The following is a 26,680-nucleotide window of genomic DNA, read 5'->3' as shown; positions in this document are numbered from 1 at the left end:
TAACTAGGTATATTTTCCTAATTAAAGTCCATTGAGCTTCTTGGATGCCTATCAACATTTTTCATCACATTTAGGGTGTTTCCAGCCATTACTTTTTCAAATACTTTTGCTTCCCCTTCCTCTCTTTCTTTCCTTCTGGGACTCTCTGGTACATCTGATATTATCATACAGGTTTCTGTAGCCCTGTTCACTTTTCTTTTTTCTGGTCTTTTTTTCCCCTCAGATTTGATCATTTCTATCATTCTATCTTCAAGTTCATTGATTCTTCCCTAATTTATTTCAAATTTGCTATTGAGATGCTCTAATGAATTCTTCCCCCTACTGAATTTCAATTATTAAAACAATAATTATTGTTATTATTGTATTTTTCAACTTGAGAATTCCATTTGGTTCTTTTTAAAAAATATAATTTGTATCTCCTTATTGAAAATTTCTATTTGCTGATTCATTGTTGTACTTTCCTTTAATTCTTTAAACATGGTTTCCTTTAGTTCTTTGAACGTATTTACAATAACCACTTTGAAGTCTATTTCATTCAACCTGGGGACATTCAGAGTCAATTTCTACTGACTGCTTTTTTTCCCTGCATATGAGTCACATTTTTTTGTTTCTGTGTATACCATATATTTGCTGAAGATGGGACATTTTGGATGACATATTCTTTTTTTTTTTTAGCTTTTTAATTTTCTATTTTTTATAAACATATATTTTTATGTCCAGGGGTACAGGTCTGTGAATCACCAGGTTTACACCTGAATATGGATGACATATTCTAGCAACTCTAGAGCCCAACTTTGTTCCCCAAGAAGACTACTATCATTGCTGTTGTTCGTTTGTTGTTTGGTAACTTATTTCAGCTAGATCTGTAAATCTGCTCTTCCCATCTCTGTGACAAGCAGCTGTTGCTATCTCTATTCATCCTTGTTTCCTTGTTTTTGTTTTTGAGCTTCACTTCCTAGGATCACCCTGTGTGTGCATAGCTTAGTGGCCAATCTGTGATTGAAAGGAGGGAACATTAAACCTCAGCCCCTAAAGCTTCTGTCCTCTATCGATGCGTAGGAGAACACATTAAAATTTTAGGCCACTTACAAATCTCCCCTGGTTTCTTGCTTTCAGTTGGGATCCTTCCCTGCTCCTATACACAGGCATGCAACCTCAGAGTTGGTCCTCATGGCCTGCTTCAATCTGGAAGGAACCTCACACCTGACCAAGCGGAGAAAAGAGAATGGAAGCAGTCCAGGCAATACTGCCACAGAGTCCCAACTCTTCTTTCCTTAGGTTTGGCTGTTTTTAAAGTATAAACACTTTTCAGGTTGTTGTATCCCTCTGATCAATTTCCAGAGCACTGAGATGGTTGTTTTCGCCAATTCTGTCCAATGTTATAACTTCCTTTCTCAAGAGAGAATGTGCCAACTTCCTCATATGGCTATAGCCATTCAAATTTGAGAATATTCCTATAGTAACCTGAAATATTTAAATGATTTCTTTATATTAATGTTTCTATGTATTCAACCAAAACTTCTGTTTCTTCTCTTTTTACCTTTATTTCTATTTTTTTGTTCATTTATAATTAATTCAATTATTTATATGAAAAATATCAATTGACTTCCTATTATGTGCCAGTCCACTACTTTTTTAGACCTTTTCAACCTCTATCATCAGCAGTTGCCTCACCCTTACATCAGCAGCCCAATTCAACACATCCTTCATCAAATTACTATATATTATGAACCTTCAGCACTGCCCTTCAATAACAATATAAAACATTTATGTGATACTCACTGTGTGCCAGGCATTATTGTAAGTACTTAGCATAGTTTAATTGATGTAATTCACAACAATTTTATACTAATAGCTACTATTCTATTCTCTCTCTAGAGGAGAAAACAGAGACTCAGAGAAATAAAGTAACTTATTTAAGATCATACAAGTAGTAAGTAGCAAAGACAAGATGTGAATTTAGCACTATGGCTCCAGAATCCATGCTCTTCAACATAACATTAGACTGCTTCGTGAGTATGTAATTTTTCCAAATGCCAAGAATCTACTACTTCACTTTCATATTACCAAATACATAAGAGGGGGGAAGCACATACTTAAAAGACTGTACTCAATCTTCTCACTTGAAATTACTGTATCTAGCATTCAAAATGACTACTGTTTACTAAAGCTAACTGCTCAAAGATTTTTAATATTAGGTATTGCTAAAAGGTGTTAAGTGAAAAGCTGCTATTATAAAACATTGTTAAGAGTAGCCCAAATGGATCAAAACCATTTTCAAAATCTGACAGCTCGTATCTAACCAACTGAAATAGGGGAGGCATCAAACAATTTAATATAAATTTAAAATATCAAACATTGGTGCAAATTAAATATAACTATAGCATATTTTTAATATTTTAGCAAACAAATGAACGTGGAAAAGTTCTTTCTTCTTTGTTACAATTGGCTTCTCCACCCCTATTCCTTCCAAAACATGACCTCATTAAGAAATTCCAATAAAGATTCCCATTTTGGACTTTTACTAAAGTCAACTTAATTAGTTCATGGACTTTGCTACAAATCCGTAAATATATTATCTAGAGGCAAAAGTATAATTGCCTTACCCATGACGATCTTGTTTATCCTGCCATTTTAAATAATATACCAGGCCTCAAGAGAGACCACACAAAGGTTCTGTGGCTTAAGCAAATGTGTCAGCCGGTGACAGAACCAAAACAGTCACTGCCAACCTCCGTTCTCCTGAAAAATACTCAAGTAATAAAGCTGAGCGATGAAGACAAAAAAATTTGTTTTAAAGGTTTTTTTTCTCATATAGTATTTTTCTACTAACAAAACAACTGTGTCACAGTTAACTAAATGTACACTGTGAAGTACAGATATACGTGCTCTGAGGAGTTGTAAAATGTAAGCCTCTTTCTTTGAATTGCATTTAAAATATAACTACGTCTACTTTAGCATACATATGGCTGAGATGACTGAACCATGGGTACAAGGGATTATGAAATCTAGGAAGAAGGCAAGGAGATGAAAGACCAAAGAGGGGGAAATCTCCCCAAAACAGAATAATTATTTCCATATAAATCATTTTGTGATTTTTTTTAAATGACCCCATGGCCTGTGAGGTAGTGGAAGAGGAAAGTCAAAATGACAAATTGCTAATCATGCCAAGAGACCCCTTTTCCCTTTCCTGATGATGTTTCCTCAACATGAGTGGTAGTTTCCTTAGGCAGGCCAATGACAGAATGCTGATTTACTACATAATATACATATCTGTATCAGAGGATTTAACATACCTTCAGCCAAGATTCCTTTATACATGATTTCTAATAAAGACAAGAGCAGCAGTCCTTTATAAATTATGCAGGGAATTCTATTCTCAGTATTACATAATAAGGACTTTAAGGAGGGAAACAAACAAACAAAAAGCATTTGCGAGCTTTCCTCAAATTATTTACCAAAAAAATACTTGGAATTTACCTTGTTGTGCCACAACAAATAAGATGAAATCAAATGAGAAGCTGTCCTTCTTTCCCCTTAGAATGAAACACGTTCTATATCTTTGCATTACCTCTTAATCCTTTTGCGAAGTGCTCAAGGGTAGTCCCATCTCATTATTTCCAACCTGGTTATGTTTCTTTATGTTCTACATTCTCTGGGAAAATTTAATCTTCCTAAAGCACAACTCTAATCCTTTCATTCTTCTGCACAAAAACTTCAAACACCTTTTTTTTTTTTTTTTTAACTGAATTAAGCATGATCACTCTTTCCTGGTGACTGATAACAGAACCCCGTAAGAGAACTCCAACTTACCTTTCCACACCCGGCCACTACTATTACTCATTCCTATATTCATCCCTCCACTCCAGATAAACCAACTCTTGACTTCCCAATTGGAGTCTTTGGGATCCTTCCCTCATTGAAGCTGTTCCTTGCGCCTCGTTATTCCCCCCACCTCCCACCTTGTCGTGCCAAAATTCTAGGGCTCCACAAAAATAACATCCGCTCCACAAAAACTTTCCTAATACTATCACTGCACCAACTAGAACCCCTCCTTACCTTGACTTGCCAGAGTAGTTTTTTAGCCTCTGATGTCTTTGATCCAATCCATCTATTATACAGTTACGCGCATGGCTTACAGCACTACGTCTTACACATATTCGTGCATGTATTTGTTGAATGAAACCCAAATCACTCTTCAAGGGAATACTAGGTAATTCTCTTCTTAATAATATGTTCTCCTCTCCCCCTTTGTCTATTTTTTTTATTTTGTTTTTTTCTGATTAAAAAAAATAAATCAGGTTTCTTGAAACAAAAATGTCAGTTCTTGATCTTTTTTCAAATAACCCTTCCCTTTATATTTCTCATAAAATTATAAGGATCTTCGGCCTGACAATTCTGCTGATTTGCTGTGAGCCTATCATACCGCAATGCTGATAGCCCTCAGTATACTCACCAAAACTCACTATTCAAAACTAGAGGAGCATTTTAAATGTGAGGAATCTATTTAAGAAGCTCAATGGAGTTCCAAGCCTACCTCTGGGATACTGAACTTTAATTAGCAATAGTCTCTTTCTTAAAGCCACAGAAAATGCACTGACATCAATATATCAGCGCCCAAGTTCCAACAATGGATGAAGCCAGGAGTAATCTAACTAGGCAAGGTTTTCTAAGACCACTTTTCTCCAAAGCAACCTGAGTAACCTATTCCCAAGTTTTTGAATAGGAATTAAAGATTGAAAATATCTAGTCAAAAAAAAAAAAAAAGAAAAGGAAAAAAAAAGGCCATCATACATGGTTACAAAATGTAAAAGCAGAAACAAAGCAGCTCCAGACAAACTGAAAATGATACTTAAATCTCACACCTACACAAATATATGAAATTGACTAAACATTAGCCTGCATTTTTGGGGGGGCGGGAAGACTTACACACCAATAAGCTTTAACTGCTCTCTCTGACCCCACTAATACTTAAATAACAGCAGAAGCTTAACCATACACAGTATCAGTTCTGAATTAGTAATGAATCTTTCTTGCCCCAAACTAATTTCTTTAAGGTTTTATAACTATGGACTCCACTAATTTGCATGGCTGATATACTTGGCGAGTGGGTCAGTTAAGTTACCTGTTGTATGAGTGAGCGAGCCTCTTCAGAGACACATTCTGGCATGTTCAAAGTAGTGTGAGTATTTATTCCTGCCGGATGGCACTCAACCAGACTCTGAAATAATCAATCAGGTACACTTCTTATCCCAAAAACATCATTTGCTGTTCTATCACAAGATTTATGGACAGCAAGTACAGAAAGCTCAAAACCATCTTAACTGGAGGTGCAGTAATCAATACAGTGTCTCTCTCCTAAGCAGTTTAGGCCAAGGGCCATGAGAGTATAGGACTTCGTTCGAACTGAAATGAAGGCAATCATCAAAATCACATCAGAAGCTTCTGCTGCTGGCCCTTTCCCCTTAGTTATACAGGGAATGGTTCATAATAAAAAACCTTATATTGCACACAGAAATTTAAAAAAGGACTTGGTATCTCTGAATTTTATAATTCATTATAATTTTATAATGTTCTTAAAAACCTTCTAAGTTTAGAACTGGTTAATAATTTTATATATTTATAGCACTTCATGATTTAGTTGTACATGTAGGTGATCTGTAATAATCCACAACAATCTTAAGAGTTCAGTAGTGCTTACATATTCAAGGTAGATGACTACTTACAAAAGTAGGACTGTTCATCTCCTCTGTTATCATCCCAGGAAGCAATGTGCACAATACTATTAGAGTCTATGAACACAACCATCCTACTTAAAAGTTATTGATCAGAAAGAGTATAAATTCTGTCCTTAAGCTAGAATAGGAAAAATTTACAGTATTGAGAAAAAAGGCAATGCTACCTTTTATATCTACATTAATTTTCTAAAATGAGAATTCCTTCCTGCTTCCCAGCAAGATTTTTAAAACATCCAGAGAATTCTAATACATCCTTACATGAACATTACAGATTTAATACTGTTAAAACTGAATCACAGATAATGAAGAGAAAGAATGTTTAGTAATATGTCTATGTACTAACATTATGACATAACAGAATTTTATTATTCAATGTAATACTTTTTTTTTAAACATCTGGAATAAACTTGCCTTTTTCTGCCTTAAAAAAAAAAAAAATCAAAGGTTTTCCTATTTAGTCCCTGATCTAAAAACTAAAGGCAAAGGCTAAATGTTCTCAATTTGAAATCAAGGTAGCATCTGGGTAAACTTATTAAACGTCCAGGTCACTGCTTACCTTGCCAGTGAGAAGTTCAAAGAGGACAGCACCCAAACTCCACCAATCACAGGCTTCTGTTTCTTCTGTGATTGCTCCAACCTCTAAACACACCAAAAAAGGTTGATATTAAAATTCCAAAGGTCAATCCAACTTTCAAAATTAACATGTATTAGCAAGGTGACCTTTTTAATGCTGAGAGAGCATATACTAAATACTACTGGGCTTTCAAAATTCCTGAAAGTTACTTATCCCCTTTGGTCACCTACTGTGGTTGCATTTTTTTTTTTTTATGCAGTCATATATTAAACCGAGACATTTGTTCTTTAGTTGATAGAGGGACACCTTCAAGAAGCTACACTTAAAAGTTCTATGAATCTACCAGATCAGCATTTTGCTTAATTTTTCAAATTCAAGAAAGTACAGCCAATGCTATCTTGGGTCATTTTTTGTTTTAGAAATAAAGACTCTAGGTTCAGAAGGAACTTCAAAAATTATTTAAACCAGTAATTATCCTTTTAATTACAGATTAGAGGCAGAAGTGAAATGCCTTGTCCAATGTCATACAGTAAATCAGCAGCAGAACTAAAACCTGATTTATAATACCACCTCTCTCCTATATAATCATTTTCAACTAAAGGAAGAGCATGTGAAATGCAAATTTACACATTTTGATATTTAGAAGTACAGATACGTTGTTTTAAGCCCTAACTGAAACTACTGGCTAAGATAAGAGTGTTTAGAATATCTACAAATTACAGTCTTATCTGCGTTAGCCCTATCTTTCACCAGCCTGAGTTCCCGAAATGCAATATGAGTTTTCAGGTGTCATTTTCCAGGTTTCTCTGCAAATCAGCAACACTCCTCATTTTACCACTTCTGAGGCTTTTAGCCCCTACGTCTGTGTGATGCTTTCCTGTTCTTCCCTAACGGCATTCGATTAGTCGCTAAGCCTGTCAATGTCTAACCCTTCACTTCCATTTGGCTGACACCACACACTCAATATTTGGGTGGAGGGTAACCCACAACTCATACAAATAAAGCTCAAAAGTTTTGAAGGAATTAGGTCAGAAATTGGAAATAACTGAAGTGGTGCTCACGTGCCCAGCCTTTTAACCAATACTTTGTACAAGTACTGCATAGAAGAACCATAAAACTCAGAAAAGAGCTTGAGGTTTAAGCCTTGGAGCAAAGGTCAGGTGGACCAGAAAAAGAAAACAGAGCCCTTCCTATGGAAATACTGAAATTCCTCCTATTCGGTATTATCTTCCAGATCCTGGTACCTACCCTCTTCTGGAACTCAAGCGGCCTATGAAGAAGTGCTTCTCTCCACACCAGCCCCTACCCAGTCTTTCTTCCCGGGATGCACTCGGGGTCAAATCACAACCTCCATTCCCTAATGAGCTGCTCTCAACCAGGTGGTAAAAAGAAAACATAGATCTTAACCACTCAAACTACTGTGTGAATGACTAAAAGTCTCCTAAGCCTGTTGATGTCATTTGCATTTATAAAGCAGCACCTTGTTTGAAAAACTGAGATCGAACAACAGAGATTTAATTATATACACATTGTAAATATATTGGTGTGTGTGTGTATGCATACACACACACATCAGTATGATGGAATATTACTACATAAGCATTTTAAATGATGTACTCATATAAAGTTTAAGTATGTAAGTAAATGGATATTAAAAAACAAGGCATAAAACAAGAGAATTCTAATTTTAGAAGTATGTATTTTTAAAAAAGACTGGTGGGAAAAAAATGACAAAATATTTTAGTGATTTGCCTCTGAGGGGATAACATGTTTATTTCCATCCCTATACTTAGGAACCTACATGAATAGCTAAGCGGTGCGTTTTGAACAGATAGCAAAAAAACATGAAAACATTCGGGTGTGCTGGAGCAGGAAGGTGAAGCTATCCTGGCCAATCCTCCCTAAGAATCCGCCTCCACCCTTTCTCCGCAGCGTAAATGTATTACATATGAGAAAGCGCAACACAGACTGGAAATCAAGAGGCCTGGGTGAAGAAGGGCCCTGAGGAATCTACTCGATCTCATGTATAATGGAAGGCTGCAAGCGGGTTACCTCCGAGGGCCTGTTGGTTAACTTTAGCTCTAAGTTCTATGATTTTGATACTCAAGGATTTCCTAAAATAGTGATTCTCCTGAAGGACAACTCTTTGGGAGCTCTCATTCAAAGTACTTATGCTGTCCTTCCCAGGTTCAAATTCACTGCCCCCACCACCTTCTCCACCTCCCCATAGAGAGGCACTGTCACCTTCAAAAATATGCTCTAAAAACTTTAGGAAGAGTCTAAGTTCTTAGAAGCTTCAAAAAAGTAAAAAAAAACTGACCATAGTCCAGTCCTCAAATATAACTTCTTGAACATTTCCGTCCAATCTAAAGCAAGCAATGGATTACATCATTTCCCTGTTCAAAATTCTGAAATGGCTTCTCACTGAGCATTAAATAACGTTTAAATGCCTCGCTTATTTGGGCATGTGTATATTCAGGTCTCAACCCATCTTATTCATTCAACCAACATACATAAGCAGTGCAAACTGGGCACAGTGCTAGTCCCTGTTCCTCCACGGAACTCCATTAGCTGGCCACACCGCTAAATTATGTGAAACCAAGTTCAAGTTTTCCTGCTAGCATAGTTAATGGTTTGTTTGTTTTTTTTAAATAACTTTTTGCTCAAGAATTTGCTATTCAATTTTCTTTAATCATATAGTAATACATATATACTTCTTGGTTTTATGAAGGAGGTATCAGCTTACAGCTCAAGACCCAAAATGACTGACCAGCATGAAGTCTCACTCTCCACATATGACGGCTGCTCTGCTCACAGAAGGTATGCATTGCAATGACAGTTCCAACAGTAAGTCAGAGCTAACATTTATTGATAGCTTACTCTATGTCAAGAACTATTTAACATTTTACATGATATTTTAAAATTTCCAAGCAACCTTATGGAAAGCCTACTTAGGTAGGATGCCTTTGGAGGGGAAAGAATATCGTGTTTGTGCCCAAGAAAGAGGAACATTTGACCCATCAACCCAAAGAAAATTGTGAAAAGTTATTAGATGGTTTTATAGGGTCTAAAAACATGCTCTGAGGAGCTCTAGACTAGAGCCATACTCAGAGTTTCCTATTAGATTTGAGCAGAGGGCTGCTGAGAGAAGGCTATGTAATACAATCAGTGGCCAACATAATCTATAAAGGCATCGTTTTACTCAGCAAAAGATCCAAGGTGTCATTGCGGGTGCAGCCCAGCCCATCCAAGGCTACATGTTATGCCCATTCTCCAGTATTCACTGCTGGGAACCAGCACGGGGTGACATTTATCACTGTGGCCCTGGGGTGGGGTGGGGAAGGGGGTGATGGCTGGGTGGTCCTTAAAGCTACCAGATAAGCACAGTCCATCTTCCTGGGCATCAAAGATTTTCATACTTGTGAGAGGGAGTGGGACAATGTTTTGCTAGCAAAGGAAACTCAGATCTATTACGGGCCAGAATACACAATTTGCCTAGATTTACAAGATAAAAAGAATTCTGAGAAACTTCGGGATGACATTTCACTTGTCCCCTAGGGTACCCATTTCGTATCACCTCGACACCCCTACACCTCTACTTGGGTAGAAAAGTCTGAGGCACTTCATGAGATAGACAACGTGTACTCCGTCACTGGTTTCTGTGAAATGGCTCAACAAAAGAGTCCAAGGAACAGGTTCATTGGTTCTATGCTGTTCTAAAAGCCCTCACAGTCTTCTGCCAGAGTCCTTAACAGGTAGATAATGACCAACATACTGCTTCGAATGTGGCTGGGCCCCAGTGTGAGGGAGGCAACCCAGGCAGTATCAAGAGGACCAAGAGGCCCTATAGCCAATGGTGTCTCCCTCCGCCCGCGGCTTGCTCTCTGCTCCAGGAAGCACCGACCAGCATCCAACTTCACTGTGGGTTTTTCTCTAGCACTTCTGACTTCAGTCTACTTCTGGTGCTCCTCATTTCTCTTTCCATCTTTCCTTGATCTTCCCCTCATCTTTTTTTTCCAGCGACAGCCAGCTTCTTTTCCTCTCCCCTGACTTTCTCTTTCTTCCCTCTTCTTAGATGTCACTTGCTTACACTTTCTGATGTTACTCAGGCCGAAAGGGACTGTTGATCCTAATCTAAGAAAAACTGCTTCTGAAAGTACGAAGGTGCCTAGGCTGAATGCCATCTTTATTCTGATTGGGCTGGTAAAGGAGGAGAACACCTCTGAAAAGGTAATTTTTATTTTTATTTTTTTTTTTTTTTTACAAAAATCTGGGAAAAAGACACTAAACAAGTTTTGGAGCCATCCTCTTAGAATGCAGCTTAAAGCTTTTGAAAATGACTTTGTATTAAGCAGGGATTCCTTAATTAATGTGAAACTGACATCATGACCAACTGACCAACTTGATTTTCACAGATGACTCAAAAATACAACAAAGAGTTTGTATTTAGGTAAGACAGAAAGAGGAACTTCTTAATGGCTAGGAGATTTAAATGTTACAACGGGGGGCGCCTGGGTGGCTCAGTGGGTTGAGCCACTGCCTTCGGCTCAGGTCATGATCAGGGTCCTGGGATCGAGCCCCGCATCGGGCTCCTCGCTCGGCGGGGAGCCTGCTTCTCTCTCTGCCTCTGCCTGCCTCTCTGCCTGCTTATGATCTCTGTTTCTCTCTCTCTCTGTCAAATAAATAAATAAAACCTTTAAAAAAAAATTTTAAATGTTACAACTGGAGGGCGCCTGGGTGGCTCACTGGGTTAAGTTGCTGCCTTCGGCTCAGGTCATGATCTCAGGGTCCAGGCATCGAGTCCCGCATCGGGGAAACAGGGAGCCTGTTTCCATCTCTCTCTCTCTCTCTCTGCCTGCCTCTCCATCTACTTGTGATCTCTCTCTATCAAATAAATAAGTAAAATCTTTAAAAAAAAAATGTTACAACTGGAGTAAGTACTTGTGGAATTTCTTCTTTAGGATTTTCAAACAGAATTTCCTTTTTCTTTTAATAACCAGAATGAAGGATTTGGGCTGTCTCTTTAAACTGTTTAAGGACTAATCATTCTTATATTAAAAAGTAATAATATAGGGCTCCTGAGTGGCTCAACTGATTATGCGTCCGACTCAGTCTCGGCTCAGGTCTTGATCACAACCAAGCCCCACATTGGGCTCCGCACTAGGGTTGGAGCTTACTTAAAAAACAGATAGACTCTGAACTGCCAACAAGAAGCGTGAGGCTGTATGACTGCCAAAACAACTGTTTAAAACTGCTTTACTTGCAAAACCTATACAAAATTTGACGCATAAACCAAGAGTACTGATTTATACATAAAGCAACAAGACGACTACCACACGTATATGTATCTAATGTCAAAAGCAGAGAATATGAAGAAATACTAAATAAATCTGTGAGACTACTTTAAAAGTGTAACACAGTAAAGCTAAGAAATCCCATTAAACTCCTATCTTGAATTTTTTAAATCTGAAAAAAAAGAAAAATATTTCAAAGGATAAATTTACCACTGTTTTGGCGATTTTCATATTTTTCCTACAAAAACCACTGTGTATAGCTTCTACATGCCCATCCCTCGCTGCTCTACTCTGTATTTGCCTTGCCAGGTGGCAAAATATTATCTCTATTCTCCACAAATGCAGCAATACTTCCTATAGTATAGGCATTAAACAAAGTGATGGAGGGGAAAAATGAACTATTCCCTAAGAAAAAAAACAAATTCTCAAGGCTATTCCCACAAAACGCAAAAAGAGATGGTGTTATCAAAGAATCCTGGATTTTTGTCTTTGAATCAAAGAAACATATGGACAGGGCTCTGGACACGCTACCGTTTGACCCTGGCTGAGTACGTCATACTAAGCTTACTCTGAAAATGAGGGAAGCCAGATCTCTAGCATTCTTTCTACCTGTAGTTTTACGATCCTGAAAGTGTTTTCAAAAGCACTCGTGAGCCTTTCTCAAAACAACTTCTCCCTCCATTACCTACCATCCCCAAAGAACAGGACTATGCTAAAATGATTAACGTTCCTCAAACTTCCTTTTTCTCCTTTCTATCCACAGCACTACTCCATTTCCCTAACAGACCTGGTGATAAACAAAATGAATCAGTGTCAATCTAATCATTATCATCTTTTAATGTAATGGAGACACAGAACTGGCCCCAGATAAGATTTCAATCCATCCAAAATTTTTTAATGACATCAAATATGTGAGAACAGTTTAGTAAAATTCTCGAATTCACATTTTAGCACTATCAATTCTAACATTCTTAACACCATATAGGACCTTACTGATTCATACTAATGATTCAAACCATCATATTTCACAAGTGAATAAACATGTTTCAATAAAACAATAAAGATATCACAACATAAAATGTGCTTTGCCTACCTTTGTTTTACTCATGTTTAACACCTCATAGAACACTCTTCAACAAGCCAAGATATTTTTCAGAAAAATAATGCTGCCTTGGTAACCCATACTGTCAAAGGGTTTGCAAAAACATAGAATAAGAGAGTTTTACAGTCCTTATGATAATCAATTTACTAAGTCTCCCTCTTATAGTCAAAAATAATAATGCTAACCTGACCCCAAAACTGTAGCTATAATAATCATCGCTCCTGAAAATACAGGAGCAAAAAAGCAGAAAGCTTGGACTTAAGAAATCATAAAATGTCCAACACCTACATGAAAAGTGAAGGAACAGAAGTATACACTCTCTTTTAGGACCATGGAGAGACCATGTGGTCCCCAGTATTACCGAAATCACGACATATACTTAAGAACAGGCACACGGCCCCTTGGGACTAATTATGCAGTTTAAACCATGGGTTTGCCAGAGACATGACTCAAAACTAACCAAATATAACAATACAGCGCTGGAAACTACAGAACTGAAAAAGCTAGAAAATGCACGTTAAACTCGAGTTTTACATAAAGACTAACCTTTCCACAAAGCTTGACAAAGACAAATGATCTTACATTTTAGGCAATTTGGTACCCTCAACATCCCAAATTCAGAATTTACTTTTCTTTAAGAGTTTGTCACTACTGTATTGCTTGATAAATAAGGGAATCTGAAAGTCTACGTTTAGTTCTTTGATGGATGGATTTGATAAGACACGGTTTCAGACTGATGACACCACTTGACTCTGTTCCCTGGTTTTTCACCAAGGGAGACGCACACAGGGTCCATCTCATCCTTCCCCCTAACCCTTCCTAACCGCACAGCTGCCCAAGCCCATTGCAAAAATCTCCAGACAATTCCATAACCTCTCTCTGGCAGTATGCTTTGTTGCTGTTATCTTCCTCATAGGATATGATAGGAAATAAAGTAAGTTCAGAATTTTCTTAGAAGAGAATTTCAAATATAGAGAAACTCTATTTTCATTTAGAACAAGTTTTTAAATATTTCTCCCAAACTGTTTTAATACCTTTTTAATAAATAGAATCTTAGAAGCCTCATTTCTTTTCATTCTCAAAGTTCTAGTAACTGTGGAACTATTAAGAGAGCATATAAAACTCAATGAAATGGCAACAATTGTTGCAAATAAAGGATTTATGTAATAGTCAAATTAAACCAACATTTAGATGGTAGAAGAATTTGTCACAGAAATGATACAGCACTTTATCCAAATATCGAAATGATGGAACAATTCTAAAGGCACAGATCTATGCAATAAATTAAAATGATAATCTGTAGTAAGTATACCTTGGGAGAGAAGGGGAGATACAGTTTTCTAATGCCACAGAGTTTTTAAAAAATTGATTTTAGGTATCTGACTTTAAGGATTGCAATTCTTGCTTCTGGGAAAAAAGCATAAGTAACACAAATACATTAGCTTTTAGAAAAAAAGAGAGATCTTTGCTGAATAAAACAATATAAGAATTAAGCCACCATGGCCTTAGTTAGATAGGAATAGAAAAAAGAAAAAAAAAATGGAAAAAAAATCTGGTCTATCATTAGTGACATACTTGGACCAAGGAAAAGAACATGTTTCTTCTGCAATGAGCATGCCATGTCAGCTAGAGCATGCAAACATTAGTACTGTGTTCCTCCAGACAGTCCTTCCCTGCAGCATCTGTTGCTAATTGAAAGGGACTAGAATTACAAAATTCTAGTCAATTTCTCTCACCAGTTCTTGCTGTGTATAAAGATTTTCTATGCAGGGGCTGAGCATTAGTCTTCCACTACAGCTGATGACTAAAGAACAAAGAGAAAGAAACACAGAAGAAAGAATTTTTTTTTAATCCAACAATATATGGAACTAAATATTGAGTAGAGAAACAGCTAAGCACATCTTTTATTGGTGTGGTAAATTACTATTCTGTAAATGCAACTATTCACCAATAAAGGTCTATTGACATTCTAGGTAACCAATTGTATATGTCTTCTGTTTGGGTAGTCTCTCTCTCTTTTATTTTTTTTACGTAAGCTTTCAAAATCAACTGTCAATCCTATACCAATTATGTCTTTTATTTCTAGCTCCTAGGCACAGGAGGCACTTAATAAGTGTTTGTTGAATAAATATATCCATCTTGTGTTCTGTAGCACAGTTCATTCCAGGATTCAGAGCATCTACAAAAGCCTCATTGCATTCATTTTCCTTAAGTCCCATCAAGCATAGAGATCTATGTCAAGTCCTTTCACACTTTTATATGTGTTAGGCTAGAAAGTTCCAAACATTATCTAAAGCACACCCTGGCTGCTGGATGAAACGCAGACTGAAGTCAGGTGAGAAGGGAGGTCAGTCAGTTGATGAGGGCGGTAGTCCAGCCAAGTGATGCTGCTGGCTTAAAGATCGGGGTGCGGTGGGCGCCTTCCAGGGCTCCCCTCTGCAGAGTGCAGTGACTGCCTTGGTTTGTTCTGAGGGGACAGCGTGTTGCAAAGGAAAAAGCTGACAAGCCCCAGGAGCAGGAAGAAGACAGGACGGGGAGGTGACTTGGGGTTTGCCGTGCCCCTGTTCAATGTGGCAGTCCAGGCACCCAGTCCCGTGAAAGGTGTTATCAGTGCGTAAACTGCCTATGATACTGGGCTCCTAGTCTGGTGAGATAATCAGTATGTTAGTATTCTCTTAATGTCCCCCCAAAAAACCTCACTTAAGTAAACAAGAGGACAACTATACCTCTTAGTTTCCCAAGGGAATTATTTTAGATGTAGAGACAATTTTTTGAAAAGTTTCCCAAAAATGTCGCAACTAAAAGCAAAACTAAAAGTCATATCAACTAGGAGAATAAAATTTCACTTTAAGTCCAGGGATGATCTGTTTCTCTAATACCTATAAACTAAATAATCAAAGTTGAGACATTTAAAGTTTCAAAGTCTGAAGGTACACAAGTGTTCAAGAGAACGTGTATTTTAAATGAAATAATTTGGACAGAAGAAATGTACTTGCCCAAGGTCTCACATCTCTTAGGCAGATCTTAATTCTCAGAGTGATAAACTAACTAGAGCCTGGAATTAGCACTTTGCTCCCCTCTCTCCGTATTTGATCCTACTTTAGAAAATGCTGGCTGCCTACTCCTCCATTCCCCATTCCATAAAATCCTCCAATTCTGTACTCTTGATTATTCAAACGCCTTATTTGTTGAGTAGCGTGTATGAACTACTTAAAAATTATCAGTATCACATTCCTCTCATCCATTAGAGTATTATCCAGAGAGGGCCGATGACAGAGGCTAGCACTTTCCAGAGAGAAGCGTGCAGCAGCCAGAGCTCCACACTTCACTGCACCACAGGGCGATGGGAAAAGTGTGCGCCTCTACCTTTCACACACTTGTTTTCTTGGTTCAACCCAGGCTCTAGCCTTGCTGCCTGCCACCACCTTATTAATCCAGTGGTTTTTCAAAAACTTTAATTACCTGAAACCCTGGGCCAGCTGTATTGTGGGGCCTTGGACATAAGGACACACTGCACTCAGAGAATTCAAGTTGGGCTTGACCAAATACTTAAATCTGCTTTTTTCTCGCTACCTAGCTTGGAGTTTCTCATTGCGGGGATGACCTGGCAACCATGTTCTGAGCTTTCCTGCACTTATCTGCATAAGTTGCACCAAACTCCTTGATTTAACTTGATTCAGCATTCCAGAACCAAGAATTACCTGTTCAAGGGAGTTTATAGGTATCATTATTATATTTCTTGTGATTTAAAATAAGAAATGGATAACTACCAGATGACTTCTGGTTGACTGATTACAATTATAATTCTGAGCTCTATACAATCTTGCTTACTCTCCCACCCTGCATTTCTAGTAGGAAAAAATAAACCAACCAACAGCATGCTCCATTTTCCATTGATCATATCACAACAACTCCATTCTGAATAGCCATCGGGTGTCACACTGTTACCCAACCAAAGCCATTAAAGTTGATTGATGAGAAAAAGGCTAACTGAAAATTGTGAAAATGACAGACGCAGCTCCCCCCCCCAACCCGCCCCGCACCGCTGTCACCGTGTTAGGCAGCCCGAGCTCCATGCACTGCTATTAAAGGAGCTTAAGGAATCCCATTTGCTTTGTCATCAATTTTTTAAAATCTTAGCATTTTTAAACATTTATTTGAAGGAAGCATTTGTGAATAATTGCTCGGAAGGAGTAAGCCCTGGCTACTTCATGGAGATGCAAACTGACAAAATTTTGTGCTCACTTTGGCAGCAACATACACAAACTGACAAAATTTTATATACTATGGAAACGGATGCTTTGGTCAAAGTAGCTAGCCAGTAGCTCTGGTACGTAATATTTAAGACTATTATCTCTTCTGCATTAAAGATCAGAGGTAAAAGACAGCCATTTTCCTTTTTACAATAATATGGTAGTGAGGCTAAGTAACCAAATAGTTGCCAAAAATCAACTTAGACCTGAACATCAAGAAGCATTACAATGCAGCTACTACTTAAAACTGCAAGTATCTTGTCTCGTGTTCCTCTTCTAAAAAAAAGAATCTGTCCCAGATCAGAAAGAAAATCATTTTGAGTAAATAAGAGGTTAAAACTAATATCCTCTTAATAATCTAAAGTTTGAGGTAACCCCCCACCCCCGGTATAACAGGTAGTCTTATGAAACATACAGAGATCTTGTACTTCACCTCTTCCGTATGAAAACATTACTAATGACTCTTAAAAATTCTCTAGTTCTAATGGCCGAAGAGTTTCTTCTCCTGAGAAGAGCTAATATGTTATCCTCTAAGGTGCCAAATCACAAGGATGGGACACTTTGCTATTATTCTGCCTCATTCCCATCAGTGGAGACAAATCATATTTTGTCCTGATGAGAAGTATGATTTCAGAAAGGGTCTATTTCAACATGGAGTGACCTTAACGCAGAGGTGAAGGTGACTGGCCCATCACTGGGGGGATTTGTGAGAGATCCAAGATACACCTTACCTAGGGAGGGATCCCAAGGTTCCAGACTTTTCAAAACAGTATAAAGCAACTCTTTAATCTTTCTGTCAGGAGGGGCTTCCCTGGACTAGGTAAGATTTGGGTTGACTGCAAGCTCTTTTGCTTGTCTTAATATGACTCTATACTCATGGCACAAGCATCATCAAAAGACAGGGGTAAAGTACATCAGGGAATATTCATCAGTGTAAAATTTTCACTGTTCTATGGCAAACTGGAAAAGTTACTGGTTCCCCCAAAGAAGACAGAGATTTGATCTTTATGACAATAAAAACTAAAGGCAAAGGACTAAAAGTACTTGCTAATTGTTCAAGGAAAACATTAGAGCATCCACTATGTACAAGAGAGTTACTGGTGAAGTTTTGCTTAAGAGTAAATCAAACAAAAGAGTTACTGTTTAAAAGATAATGTTTAAATATTAACCACAAATACTGTACTCTTTAAAAATTATTTCTATAGCTCCCTCTTGCTTTTTTCTTCTTTCTCCTTTGGGGGAAAAATTAAAGCCTCCCCAGAGATATATCCGTATTTCCTGGCTATATCATTATTATTTCAAAATGTACATCTAAGAACTACAGGGGTGGAGGGGAGATACGGGCTGACCGGAGGTGGGACAGCTTAAAAAAAAAAAAAGACAAAATGTACATCTAGGGTGCCTGGGTGGCTCAGTCGTTAAGTGTCTGCCTTTGGCTCAGGTCATGATCCCAGAGTCCTGGGACCGAGGCCCATATCGGGCTCCCTGCTAGGTAGGAAGCCTGCTTATCCCTCTCCCATCACCCCCTGCCTGTGTTCCCTCTGTCTCTGTCTCTCTCTCTCTCTCTCAAATAAATAAATAAATAAACCTTTAAAAAAAATTTTTAAAAAAATATATACATCTATATTCATATGGTTTCTCTCTTAACTTCGCATTCCCTCATGTTTGGTGAAGTTACCTAAGATCCCCAAATTCTCATATACAAAATGATTCTTCTTTAAACAATTTTGTTTTTTGAGAATCTTGACAATCAAATTTCACCCTACTCAAAAGGTGTCTTGGCTTTTCTCTTCCGAATGAAAATACTATCCATAAATCCTTCATTTTCACATCATATATATTATGTAAATACTCTATAAATGAGTAAAAATATATACTTGGAGGGGCGCCTGGGTGGCTTAGTTGGTTAAGCATCTGCCTTGGGCTTGGGTCATGATCCCAGGGTCCTGAGATCGGGCCCCACATCCGGCTCTCTGTTCAGCAAGGAGACTGCTTCTCCCTCTCCCTCTGCCTGCCTCTCTGCCTACTTGTGCTCTCCTTCTCTCTCTCAAATAAGTTAATGTGTGTGTGTGTGTGTGTGTGTGTGTGTGTATACATACACATACACTTTGAAAGTCCTCAAGTGAGGGACGCCTGAGTGGCTCAGTTGGTTAAGCCGCTGCCTTGGGCTCAGGTCATGATCCTGGGGTCCTGGAATTGAGTCCCGCATCAGGGTCCTTGCTCAGCGGGGAGCCTGCTTCCTCCTCTCTCTCTGCCTGCCTCTCTGCCTGCTTGTGTGTACTCTCTCTCCCTGACAAATAAATAAAAAATCTTAAAAAAAAAAAAAAAGAAAAGAAAGTCCTCAAGTGAAATAATGATTTTCACCCTACTAAACAGCAGACAAGAAATCAGTATTTATCCTTGGCAGGGGGTGGGGGGGATTCTTGCCTTAATAAAATGAATTTCAATTTGGACTACATTTTGTGTAAGAAAGGTATTAGGTGATTTGATATCTGTTGTGATCTTTTTTTATACTCAACAAATCTGTTTTACTAGTGGAAAATTAAGGTTTAGAAAGCCTTTTTTTTTTTTTAAGGTTTAGAAAGTCTTAACATGCTCAAGGCCAACCTATGAGTTAATGGTTATGGAAAAAAATTTAAGGTTGGTAATTTTTTTTTTAAGACTTTATTTATTTGACACAGAGAGAGAGAAAGAGAGACAGTGAGAGAGGGAACACATGCAGGGGCGGGGCGGGAGAGGGAGAAGCTGGCCTCCCGCTGAGCTGGGAGCCCAATGCAGGGCTCCATCCCAGGACCCTGGGACCATGACCCGAGCCAAAGGCAGACGGCTAATGACTGAGCCACCCAGGTGCCCCGAAGGTTGTTAATTCTTAATTCCACTTTATGATTCTAAATCTTAAACTTATGACATCCTCATGGTATTTTAAACCATCCATGGGCTGAGTCCTAGATCTATATATCAAATACAAAACTATCACGTGGAGCCCCATGTTTAAAAAGGCAACAAATAACATGTAAGATACATTTATGAAAAAGGGCAGAAGAGACTACCCTCAAAAAATATATTCATGGACTATTTGATAAAGTCCGACTAGAAGAGCAAAGGGTGGTAGTAAATAAATGTTATGCTCTAAAACTGAATTTTGCCGATAGTTTTCAGCATGATTTTTCTATGTTTCACTTTTCACTGTCAGCTGTGAGCTGTTTCCAAGTGTGAAATCGCCTAAGAGAGGAAGCAAAGCTGTCATTTGACATCTGGGAGCGTGGAGATCGGACTGCAGTAAAAAGCAGTTTGGACTTCTTCAATTACACACATATTCACCTATAAATTCTAAAGTCTGAAAAGTATTCAATGAGAAATATCAATGTAAATTTCAAGCATTTATAAAGGCCCATCATGGAGTGGAAAATAAAGGTGAAGGACACCCAGGGAGAGGATACCGCATCAACCTGTGAAGACCAGAGTAAGAAACTGAAGTGATTATATTAGCATGATAATGAACATGTAAACAATCTTACTCACTTGCCTTAGATTGCTTATTAAACTTTCAAATATAGTCTTTTGTACTTTATATGCTATTACAGGTTCTAGCTGCTTTTTTATAATGAAGGGTCAAGACTGTTAAGGGGAAAAATACTGGTAAAAAAATACTTTCTTGACACTTTATTCTTCATTTACACTTAAAATGCTATAACAAAAATTTATTCTGTGTTATGATAAATTAATACTTATGATGATAGCGCACATAAAATCCTGTGTGTGTGTGTGTGTGTGTGCGTGTGTGTACACAAATATAGAAATAAAATCAAAGGGGTGCCTGGGTGCCTGGCTCAGTGGGTTAAAGCCACTGCCTTCAGCTCAGGTTATGATCTCAGGGCCCTGAGATGGAGCCCCACATCAGGCTCTCTGCTCGGTGGGGGGCCTGCTTCCCTTCCTCTCTCTCTGCCTGCCTCTCTGCTTACTTGTGATCTCTGTCTGTCAAATAAAATAAATAAAATCTTTAAAAAAAAAAAAACAAAAACAAAATCAGAGTAACTACAAAGAAGTCCTCTAGAGAAGAATAATCAATTTACTCTAGTTTTTATTCTGTAACGGCTCACCACCAAAAATAGGGCAACCTGTCCACAAGTCTCTTAATAAAGTATCTAAAAGTTTCCTAACGTGGAAACTAGACAGTATTATGTTTATATTGTCACGCTATACAACCTATTTCTACTTTGGAGTCTATTTCTTTGCTCTTTCTCTTCCTGAACTCTGTCCTGTGTTTCTCTGGTATGAAAGGAACCCATTTACCATGAATGATGTTTATTTAAAATAAAACCTTTCTAGAGAATCATCGTAGGTAATCTAAGGATACAAAGTGAACCTAAAAGGAATGGCTTCGACTTTGAAAACAGGGCTGGGTTTGATCAGTGAATTCGTATTCTCAAGACCCTCTTGATCGGCCTGCAGCTGCGGCCATTTATTTGCCTGCTTTTTCACAGATGTAGACAGAGAAAGCACCATGGGTTTTGTCTTTTTGTTACGGACTTGTTTTCTTTAACATAAAAAAGTGGCAACTTTTTAAAAAAGTTCTTCATGTTGTTGTAGAAACTGGTGAACATCAGATATCCTTGGTAGTACACACTGTTAAAATGACTATGACTTTTTAAAATCTGAGATCGCAAAGTTGGCAGAAACTATACTTCAATAACAGAAGGTGATCATTTGCATTTCAAAATTTATCTATCTTGCTTTTCCCCTCAATTAGACCAAAACATGTTGATTCACAGGTTTCTGTGTGTGTGTTGTTTCTTTTTTAAACTTATTTATAGAGCAGAATAATGGCCCCCCTGCTAGTTTGGCATGTGCTCAAGTTTCTGTCCATGTAAATCGAATCTGTTACTGGAAATTTTTCTCAAAATATAAAGGCACATCATCCACAAGATGAAAAGATACACTGCTGATATTATAAAGTACAGGGCAGGTGGATCATGTTTTTAGGACAAATACGTGATAAGGATTCCCAGGAGGGAGGAGGGGTCGGGGTAGAGGCTGCATGCTGTTTAAACAGAACTGGATCATTCTCATCCAATCTTATGACAACTTTACTTTCTAACCAAACATCAGCAGCTTAACATGCTTTAGAGTTACTTGGACAATAATACTAAGGTTAGAGTTGGAAAACGGAAAGGCAGAGGGAATGTGGGAGAGAATGACTGCAACCCTACAGTGTTTCTAAGGGCAGACCAGAAGATGACTAATACTCTCTGTCCCCATGTATTAATGGATTCGTGACTTTTAAGCACTGAAATATTAGCATATTAGCATTGCACCCACCCTTTGAGAAGAGGAGGAAAACCTACTTAACAGTTTTTATCAGTGGCACCACTATTCACTCTTGAAATAAACAGTAATTTACAATTTTTTGTCCCAGTTCCTTTATATTATAAGCAAGGGGTTAGGAGAACACGGACTTAACTGTGTTCTGTAACTCTCTGGGTTTATGATCATCTACATTACAACACTAGCTTTACTTTTCAGTGAAGGCCACTGCTGGTTTTGTTTCCCCCCACAACTGATAAAACAAATTAGTAGGCCCAAAGAATAGAAGAGACTTTTCACATTGTTCAGTGCATGCCATAATGCTAGAACACTTCTGCAACTCACAAAGCTTGAAAGTACAATTCTTTCATGCAAATAATTAAAACAAAGCCCTTCTTCAGATGACAGCTTTTTTCAAATGTTAGTGAAGGGCAACCTGGAAGATGACAGTAAAATCCATTAATGGTAGACTGCCACCTGCTGGTAAACTATTAGAATTGTGATTTCCAGGGAAAGGCTTTAAAGGAAAATCTGGAAACTGATCTGGATTAAACTCAGCATTTCAGTACACAAAATTAAAAGTATGTATTAGTTGATGAATGCAGTATAGCTTTGTTCCACATATATTAAAATTCTCAGGATGTCAACATGCTATGAATATTAAAGTATAGGACTATACGCTGAAGAAACAATCTGCTGGAATGCCAAAGGATGACCCGATAGTTTTCAATAAGAGAGTGAAAATAAAAATAGGAAATAAGGAGTCAGTTATAAATATTATACAATGTCTCACAAACATTTGGTTTTGATGTGACATTTATACTGCACTTCACTTCTGGATTTAACAGGTTTCATGTCAAAGAACTCTCAGATTTAATTTTGATTCTAAAACCTCCAAATTCATTACAATTAACATATGTACTTGTGTACACTGGTACCTAAAATGTTATTTATCAAATTAGAAAAGGGGGTGAAGTATAAAAAAAAAGAACCAGATAACCATTATAAAGTGATTACACTATGAAATTATTTTTGTTATCCCATTAACTAAATCATACTAAGGCTTCAAAAGAAACAGCATAATATTATCTACTTGAGAGAAACAAAAATATATTCATGCTCTATTGCCCCTAAGAAAAAAATAAAATCAAACACCCCTAACTTGAGGGAAGGAAGTAGAAAAGAAAAGATATAATAACAGTAAGAAAAAAATCCAAATCATTGTTTTCAGGAAATAGTTTTAGGCTATATGCTTTTGCAGCTTGAAAAACTTTGCTATTCCCCAATACAGAAATAATTCTTAACAATGAAGGTTGTAACTAAAAACAATATAGCTCTTTCGATCCTAATTATAATCATTTCCCATTATGCAGGGAAGTAATGTTAGCATCAATAATACGCTGGTTAGCTAGGAAGCATTAAATACTGTATTAATCAACAACTAAGCAGATCATGTCAACATAATCAGTTTGAACCTCCTTTGAAAGCTATTGGGGTGACAAGTGAAGCAACTGAGACCATCCAAAGAGGCTAAAAGGTAGGCAAAAGGTGAACAAACTTTGGGTTCAGATATAGCCCCATCTGCACTGACAGAGACACTAACTCAAATCCAATTCAGATGCTTAAATCACCTATCATTACCAGCAAAGGATCTAACACACCCCAGAAATAAATCTCTAATTTTTAAGAAACAAAGACAATACAGTAACCTACTGTGTCAAATATTTGGCTAAACTGGCTATTTTAAACCAAGAAGAACACGCTTCCTAAAATGTCTCAGATACAGAAAAGAACTCTAAAATCTGCTCTACAAACCCAGCTTGGCTTACCATTGAAGTCACAATATTGCATTTTTTTAATTCTACTTTTTTTTATTATCCATTTTACCCTTGGGAATTTTACCCCCTTTGTCGGCTACCACTCTTATCTTAATAAAACCATGCAGTTAAAGAGGTTTGGGGTATTTAAACGTCCTTCTAAACACTAAGAAGTTACGACATGTCTAAGACAAGACTGCACTGTCAGTTCTAAAGTACAAACCTGTTTAACAACAACAACACACACACACACACACACACACACACACACACACACCCCTCTATTGGAATACACAATGCTTTAATTTCCAAATTTTCTTTTTTGGAGGATTAAAGAGATACTCAAATCCAATACATATGTGAACTGTGAGTGAAAAACACAACTTCTGCAAAGAAAAGAGAGCTGCTGAACTACTTTTTCAAGTGAAACATTTTAGGAGATTGCTCTAACCTGGGGCACAGTACATTCTCTCTATGGCATCGCTGTCACAGGAATCTTCAACCTCACTCCACCTGCTAAAATACGTTAGCTGAATGTGTCCTAAAAACAAAACGACAGGAGAAATCAAAACATTTTTCTCTTCCATTTTCTGCAGAAGTGAACTGTAATTACTCCTTTTGTAGCTAAAAACAGTATCATTAAGAATAATGGCATCATTAAGTACTAGAAGCTATTACTGGGGGTGAATTTGCCGCACTGATAATGAAGCTCTAGACAGGAAATGAAGATACTAATTACAAGATAAAACGCCTACTCAGTTAATTGGAAGCAACAGCGAATAAAAAGAAATGCATTTGCAAAAGTTCCTGACCTCTATCATTCAATAAGATGTTGTTTGGGTTCAAATCGCGGCACACAATTCCCTCTCTATGTAAAGCATCAAGGGCTACCACCATTTCAGCTGCCCATCTTTGAATGCAGCCCTCGGGGATGTAAAACCTGGAGTTTAGTGCTAATTTTTTATCAAGGTCCTCAAAAATCTGATGTATTTCCTTGTCTCCTTCTAGGGCTAATCCACTCTCTCCCTTAGTCTCTGGATCTCTCTGAAATAAAGTCAGTTCCTCTTTAGCCAAATCCTCCGTTTGATCTGTAAACAGCAATACTTCTTCAGTTTTTAAAGTGTCTGTGTTTACATTATATTCATTAGCACCTGAGAGTGGGTTAGGAATATGGAATAAGCTTTCTTCTGTGTTGTCTGCAGTTACTGCCGACTCCACCACTCCAAGTCCTTGGAACTTAGAATCGGTGTGTAACAAAGACATGTCTCCTGAACTACTATGATCAGCAGCTGCTACAAATAACATCCCAAGATCCCCCTGGGCATTGTGTTTCTCGGCTAGACTCTGGGATGTAGGGCCAGAGGAATCACTCAATTCCTCCGTGCCTTCTTCTTCTCTTGCTTGGCGTTTTTCAGTACTAAGTCGAAGGCATAAAACATCGGGGGCTTCCAACAGTTTACTTTCAGTTATGCCTATGTCGGTCTGCAGACACTTCGTCGTTCCCACTGCTGCACCATCTCTGGTTGGCTCCAGTTCACCAGGGAGATTTACAAGAAGATCAGGCCTTCCCTCCTCAGTGCCAATGACATCATCGAAAGCAGCATCTTTAAAAGAAATGACTGGGACAGAGTCATCTGAGCCCCTGCTAATGGTGTCCTGAGCTAGAAACTCTACCTTGCTTTCACTACCACCGGAACTCCTGGAAGTGCTGTCTCCGTCTGGAAGAGTGAAAAATGGTTTCAGAGGCTCTGACTTTAGACTATACAGTTTTTCTCCAAAATCAAGGCCTAGCAGTTCACTAGTGCTATCCTTACTGTCTATCCTAAAGAATTCCATGGGGCTGTTTTTAGATCTACTAAGGGAATCTGACGTTCTTGGAGAACTAACTGCTTCTACATCATCATCTCCAGCAAAGAACTTCAGCTCACGAGCTATCTGCTGGGTGCTGGGGCTGTCACTGCCAGCGGCAAGGTGTGCCGGGAAGCTTTCAGTAACTTTGGTATCAACACCACTCCCTCCAATCTTCATGAAAGGCTCCTCATTCAATGACCCTGGTTCAATCTTTTCTTGCCCATATTCATTGCATAATGTCAAATAACTAGTAGTACATTCTTCTTCTGAACTTGAGCCAGAATCTGGCCATTTTGGAGAGCTATCCTGGCCTTCTTCATCTTGGTTACTATCATCTTGAGAGCTTGGAGTAAGACTAGTCTTCAACGGCAGAACTTTGAGCATGGTTCCACTGTCACTTCCTCTGGAGTCAAAGCTGCTGCTGTCCTGAGGACTAGAAGTTGGCTGTTGAAGGTGAACTTTGGTAAGTGTAGATTTTTTCACTTCCCCGATGTCAAAGCTTTCTTCAGGGCTTCTGTTTAGAAACTTACTGATATATGACCAGAGTTTGCCACCTGTGAACAAGTATAACCAAAAAAATTTTTAAGATCCCCAAAGTAATAGTTACCTATTGAAGCCCTCAGAAAAACAAAGAGCATTCCAATAATCAACCAAACGCAAGACAATGATACCCATTAATATCAAGTATGCTGTAAAACAAGCATTTTAATGAAATGCTTTCTTATTATTGCTGACTGTTGAGTATAG

General features: G+C 38.0%; 1 protein-coding gene across 9 annotated transcripts in view; it reads right to left on the bottom strand.

The window, feature by feature from the left end:
* The window catches only part of RPS6KC1 (ribosomal protein S6 kinase C1), a 191,290-nt gene that overhangs the window by 5,384 nt on the left and 159,226 nt on the right, over positions 1-26,680 (bottom strand). For 7 of the 9 annotated variants that reach the window (XM_082702504.1, XM_082702497.1, XM_082702498.1 and 4 more), the window contains 4 exons: positions 24,895-26,487; positions 24,534-24,623; positions 6,295-6,377; positions 5,126-5,221 (listed from right to left, as the gene is read on the bottom strand). In XM_082702504.1, coding sequence (XP_082558630.1) covers positions 5,126-5,221; positions 6,295-6,377; positions 24,534-24,623; positions 24,895-26,487 — 1,862 coding nt within the window. Of the gene's footprint in view, positions 1-5,125; positions 5,222-6,294; positions 6,378-14,292; positions 14,513-24,533; positions 24,624-24,894; positions 26,488-26,680 lie in introns of those variants that run through there. The other 2 variants (XM_082702502.1, XM_082702505.1) reach the window with 2 other exon arrangements.

This window comes from Mustela nivalis (assembly GCF_964662115.1).
Source record: "Mustela nivalis genome assembly, chromosome: 16".
In the NCBI taxonomy this organism is placed as follows: Eukaryota; Metazoa; Chordata; class Mammalia; order Carnivora; family Mustelidae; genus Mustela; species Mustela nivalis.
This window is presented reverse-complemented; position numbering and strand designations above follow the sequence as displayed.